Raw genomic sequence first — 6,060 nt, 5'->3', positions numbered from 1 at the left:
ATCTGCTGAATGGGGCCGTTCTCTATAGCCACAATGGCAGCCTCAGTCCCCATGACACCCTGGCCTTGTCTGTGGATGCAGGACCTATGCACACGGATGCCACCCTGCAAGTGACCATTGCCCTAGAAGGGCCACTGGCCCCACTGCACCTGGTCCAGCACAAGAAGGTCTATGTCTTCCAGGGAGAGGCGACTAAGATCAGAAAGGATCAGCTGGAGGTAAAGGGCTGGGGGATGAGCAGCATATGGGCCTTCATGCTGTGTGTGCTTGGATGTTCCCGGTATGCCTGTGGTGGCTTCTGGGTCAGGTGTATGTACATGCCTTGGGTATGCTCCTGTTCACATGCATGTTGTGTGCCCAAGAGTTTCTGGGGAATTTGTTGTACATAAAGCTACCTGTGCATTGTGTGTACCTCCATAAATGCACATGCTGCGGTTAACGATGCATGTTTCTGGGCCCCTCCCAGGCCACAAAATCTCTGAAGCCTAAGAATTGAGCCTAAGAATCTGTATTCTAGTAACAATAAGTTCTCTGGAGGGTTTTCTTGGACACAAACTTTGAGGACTACAGGCCTTGAAGACAGGCTTAGCTGGTCCTCAGGCTCCCATGTCCTCAGCTCTTTTCCCAGACTTCAGACTAGGACCCATGGTCTGAAGAGAGCTGATGAACCCCCAGGAACCTCACAGAGCAACCACAGGCCTCCCAGCAGGCCCACTGACTTGCTTTGTGATCTTAGCCAGTCTCTTGCCCTTTCTGAACCTTATTCTCCTACACTGTCAATTTCTGAGCCCCTTGTGGTTCTGGCTGTCTGGGCTTTTGTCAGAATGTGACTATATATATATCTGGCATCAGGCTGTCTTTGGCCTGGATGAGGCAGCATTTGAGCCAGGCTTTGAAGAGTCTGGGATTTCAATTAGCAGGAAATGGGGGGAACCATGTTACAGGCCCAGGCAAAGGCACAGAATCAGGAATGTGAACTTGGGGGTGGACAATCAGGTGAGGGAGCATCCAGAAGCCCTGGATCTAGACAGGGTCTGCAAGTCCCACAGAACCTATAGTTTCTTAGAGTCTGTGCCTCAAGAAGGATGGGGCGCTCTCTGGTGGTGAGAAGTGACAATAGTGGAGGCGGGGCAGCGTGTGTGTGTGTGTGTGTGTGTGTGTGTGTGTGTGTGTGTGTGTGTACACGTGTGGGATGATTGTGTGTCCCTAGTCACATGTCAGTATTTAGTAAAATTATATGTCTATGTCACTGAATCTGAGGATGTGAGATTGTGTACATCTCAGGGACTGTGTCTCAGAGGTCATGACGGCCTCCCCTGTGCCTGTGGTGAGTCCCTGTGACCCTCTTTTAACCAGGCAGCCCAGGAGACAGTGCCACCTGCAGAGATTGTGTTCTCAGTGAAGACCCCCCCAAGCGCTGGCTACCTGGTGATGTTGTCTCATGCCACCCCTGCAGCCAAGCCACCCATCTTGGACCCCGTGCAGAGCTTCTCTCAGGAGGCCGTGGATGCAGGCAGGGTCCTATACCTGCATTCCCGCCCTGAGTTCTGGAGTGATACCTTCTCCCTGGATGTGGCCTCAGGCCTGGGTGCTCCCCTCGAGGGTATCCACATGGAGCTGGAGGTGCTGCCCACCACCATCCCACTGGAGGCACAGAACTTCAGTGTCCCTGAGGGTGGCACCTGCACCCTGGCCCCTCCGCTGCTCCGCATTACTGGGCCCTACTTCCCCATGCTGCCAGGCCTTGTCTTGCAGGTGTTAGAGTCACCCCGGCACGGGGCTCTGCAGAGAGAAGACGACCCTCAACACAGGACCCTCAGCACCTTCTCCTGGAGAGAGGTATGCTGTCAGAGAGGTCCCAGGGGTACAGTCCAGTTCTGGGGGCAGAGTTCTAGGGGTGCCCAGTCTGGGGATGTGTGAAGAGAGGAGGCATGGAGCCCACCTTTACAGAGCATGTTTGCTTCAGATGCCTTACCTCATTCCTTCTTCACCAGGTAGATAGAAATGACGATCCCTTTTCCTTCACTCCTTCATTCCTTTACTCGGGGAGAAGGGGCTGTCTCCACCTGCAGAAACTGAAGTGCTAAGGGACTCAGTCTCCTCCCCCATCCGAGGGCAGGGCATGAAGGGTGCTGAGCCTGACCTCCAGCCTGGGCCGGCCTGCAGGTGAAAGAACAGCTGATCCACTATGTTCATGATGGGAGCGAGACACGGACAGACAGCTTCATCCTAGTGGCTAATGCCTCAAAGATGGACCGCCAGAGCCATCCCATATCCTTTGCCATCACCATCCTGCCTGTCAACGACCAACCCCCTGTCCTCACCACAAACACAGGCCTGCAGGTGAGAGCATTCTAGAACCATCTCCCACCCCCACCCCCTCCTGGAGAAAGGCCCAACACACAGCTTCCCCCTCTCTGAGCCTCAGTTTCCTCCTCCTTATAATAGGGACAATGTCACGTGCCTCACTAGGTTGTTGGCAAGAGGGAAGAGCTATTGCACTGAAAATAGAACATAGGTGTGAGGTTTTCTTCTTGGACACTTATAAGTACAGGAGGCAACCTTGTGAATGGCCACACTTGGCACTGCTCTTTCCTGGGCTCACTCTCAACAGAAGGGTTTTTCTATGGCTTAGGACCAGAATTCCTGAAGAAAGTTCTTTCAAGCCCTTAAGGGTGGACTCCAGGTGAAGAGCCATTAAGCTCCCCACTTCCACCCCCAGCAAGTAAATCTCACAGCTTGGCTCCCCAAGTCCCTGCCCCCACATGGGGCACAACAGTGGTGCCCCCATTCAGCAGAGGTGGAAACTGAAGCCCAGGCAGGTGACAAAACTTCTCTACCGTCTCAAAACTAGTTATTGGTGGAACAGAAAGGGTGTGGCTTCACCCAGCAAGACAATGATGGACAGGGTGTGGACTCCAGGTCAGCAGAAGACATGGGAGGCTTCGAAAGAGAGCTGACAGGCTGTCTGTGACATGAGCACTGGGCATTTTTGTGATATAGGATGTGCTACTGCTCAGTGGTAGGGAGACCAGGAAAAGGCAGGGTATAGGCTAAGAGCTGTCCCCCTACCCCACCCCCTGTCTCCCACCCCTCACCCCAGGGAATAGTCAGGTGGTACTGTGTGGAAGCTGAGCCACCAGGTGGTGCTGTCCACTGTGTTCATGCCAGGAGCCTTCAACCATAGTTGTCTTCCTTCTAGAGATCTGGCAGGAGTCAGCTGGGGCTGGGAGAGAGAGTCCAGGCATCCCAGAGACCTTAGTTCTCCAGGTTTGGAAGCTCCTCCCCAATACTGCTCACAAGTTGTTGACACAGCAGGGCATGTAACAGGACTCTGGGAATGGTATCCTGCCCTGCTCACAGGTAGGAGGGCTGAGGGAGGTTCCCCTTCACTCTGAGCATAGGGAGGGGCAGTCTGCATCCAGGCAGGCCTCACCCATCCACTGAGGCTTGTGACTGCCCTATTCCCAGTGCTGCTTCAGTGCTTCAGGGTGGTGGCCAACCATCAGCCTCTCCAGCTGTCCCTGCCTCCCATCCCCTCCCTCATCTGGAAGGGGAGCCCATTTCTAAGTATCCTGGGCAGGCGAAATTACTGTTCCCAGCCCCTGCTTCCCAGACTCACTGCCCTGCCAGTGAGACAACCAGATTAAGCAGTGCTGTTGGCCAGGCTTGGAGGGTTCTGGAGGTGAGAAGCCTGTGAGAGTGAGAGCTGGAAGCTTCCTGAGGTAGAGTGACATGAGCTGTCCTTGAGGGACAGTCAGGATTAGGTCAGATGGGAGCAGGGAGCCTGGGCCTGGGGTCCCTGGGGTAACAGAGAAAGGTGAATAGGGTGGGACCCTTTGTGCAGACAAGCCCAGAATGGCCATTTGTGGGGGCAGAACCTTCACAGGCCTGTGTCCCCAGATGTGGGAGGGGGGCACTGTGCCCATCCCTGTGGCAGCCCTTAAGGGCACAGACGGCGACTCAGAGCCCGAGGACCTGGTCTACACCATCGAGCAGCCCAGCAATGGACGAGTAGTGCTCCAGGCAACACTGGGCACCGAGGCCCACAGCTTCACACAGGCCCAGCTGGACAGTGGGCTTGTGCTGTTCTCACACAGAGGTGGGTGCTTAGATGTGGGGACACCCTGAGGAGAGGGTACCAGCATGGGCCAGTGATACCCAATTCCACATCTGCCCTCAGGAGCCCTGGATGGAGGCTTCCGCTTCAGCCTCTCTGATGGCAAGCACACTTCCCCTGGACACTTCTTCCACGTGATGGCCCAGAAGCAGCCACTCCTTTCACTGGAGGGCAGCCGAACACTAACTGTCTGCCCAGGTGGGTCTGTCAAGTATGGGTGGCACACGAGGGTCATGCTGCCTCTCCAGAAGTCACAGGCCTTGCCTGGCCCCTGGTCTGAGTCTGACAGGCCCTTTTTGCCTCTCATAGGATCTGTCCAGCCGCTTAGCAGCCAGAACCTGAGAGCCACCTCCAGCACAGGCGCCGACCCTCACCATCTGCTCTATTGGGTGGTGCAGGGCCCCAAGCTTGGCCGGCTGTTCCACACCCAGCAGGGCAGCACTGAGGAGGCCCTGATGAACTTCACTCAGGCTGAGGTAAGGGCTCAACTCTCTACAGCCACATCTTAGGTGGCCCACTCTGCCATGGACACACATGGATACGGGTACCAGATCCAGCATAGTTGGCAGCACATTCCCTGAACCTCTTATGACCCAGGCCATGCATGCCTTGCTCTCCAGGAGCCACTAGGCCCTTAAGGCAAATGGGACTTACTGTTCCATGCTGAGAGAGAAGGATGCAGGAGGTCAAAGAGCTCAGAACAGGGATCAGGTCCTGGGACTTGGCTTCCAGAAGGAAAATGAAGTTGGACCCTAGGAGCTAAAAAGTGTGCACGGGTTGGGGGACATTAGTATACCCCAGTGGCTGGTGAGGGGCATTGTTTGGTTCAGGGGATGGAGTTTGAGATGAAGGCAGCCCTGAATGGAGGCTTCCCCTGGACAATTTGGGCCTGTGGATAGATGTATGAGCTTGGGTCTCAGGTCAGGAGCCAGCAAGAAGCAGAGTAGGTCCTGGGAGCACATGAGTGGACAGAAGGCAGCTGAGTAGGTCTGCCATCTGTCCATCACTGCAGTTTCAGGGCTTGACTGTCCTAAAACACAGCAGAGGCTAACAGTAAACACTCAGACTACAGGGCTGCTGGGATCACAGAGCTCTGTGCTAACAGTACCAGTACCAGCAGCCATCACTTAACACCCCTTCTATGTGCAAGAGGTGCCAGGGCAGCCTTGGTTCTCCCAAAGGCAGAGCAGGTAGGGAGTTTTAGGCCTCAGGAAAGGAGAGTCTTTAATGGTAGTGGGAAAGGTTTCTTGGGTCTCTCATATCAACATCCAGTAGGCCTGGGTTCTTGGTTCTCTTGGAGCCCTGGCTTCTGCTATGGCCCTCTTCCTGCCCCTCCCTATAATGAAATATTCAGTAGGCTGGAGGCTGCAGCAGCTGTGCACCTGAGTCCCTGGGAGCCTTTATCATCAGATGCCCAGGAAGTGGGAGGGAATAGACTAGGCCTCCTGAGCCCTGCCCCCACCCTACAGTGCTTCTCCCCACATCCCAGTAATCTGAAGGACCAGGTTGAACAGTCAAAAGGGGGTGAGCTGGCAGTGCCATGCAGAGGAGCATGGCAGAGACCCATTTGCCCTTGAGGAAGGGGATTGAGGAAGACTTGGTGATATCTGACATCCACTACTGCCCCACAATACTCTGAGCTGGGTGGGTCAGGGAACAGGTGTCCCCATCTTGCATATAAGAAATCTGACGGTGAAAGAACCGAAGATGGCGGCATAGGTTAACACCAGAGATTGCTGCCTTGAACAACCAATTCAAATTAAGCTTGAATCAGGGAAAGGACAACATCCAGAGCCACAGGAGGGCTGGCTGAGTGGAAATTCTACAACTAGGAGTAAAGAGAATATTATATCCAGACTCAGAGGAGCCGCAGTGCTGAAGTGAAATTCTCAGGTACCGAGTGCGCGCGGAGCGGGGCTGGCGGCGCGGAGGGTGCGGCG

At 54.9% G+C, this 6,060-nt stretch overlaps 1 protein-coding gene across 1 annotated transcript in view; it reads left to right on the top strand.

Annotated features, from left to right (window-relative positions):
• CSPG4 (chondroitin sulfate proteoglycan 4) overlaps window positions 1–6,060 on the top strand; it is a 36,827-nt gene that overhangs the window by 24,752 nt on the left and 6,015 nt on the right. The window contains exons 4-9 of the mRNA XM_006774587.2: window positions 3–218; window positions 1,357–1,839; window positions 2,167–2,343; window positions 3,904–4,102; window positions 4,184–4,318; window positions 4,430–4,596. Of these exons, the coding sequence (XP_006774650.1) occupies window positions 3–218; window positions 1,357–1,839; window positions 2,167–2,343; window positions 3,904–4,102; window positions 4,184–4,318; window positions 4,430–4,596 (1,377 nt within the window). The remainder of the gene's footprint in view (window positions 1–2; window positions 219–1,356; window positions 1,840–2,166; window positions 2,344–3,903; window positions 4,103–4,183; window positions 4,319–4,429; window positions 4,597–6,060) is intronic.

Source organism: Myotis davidii, unplaced genomic scaffold (genome assembly GCF_000327345.1).
Source record: "Myotis davidii unplaced genomic scaffold, ASM32734v1 scaffold687, whole genome shotgun sequence".
NCBI lineage: Eukaryota > Metazoa > Chordata > Mammalia > Chiroptera > Vespertilionidae > Myotis > Myotis davidii.
Note: the sequence above shows the minus strand (reverse complement) of the source record. Positions and strands in the feature narration are given on the sequence as shown.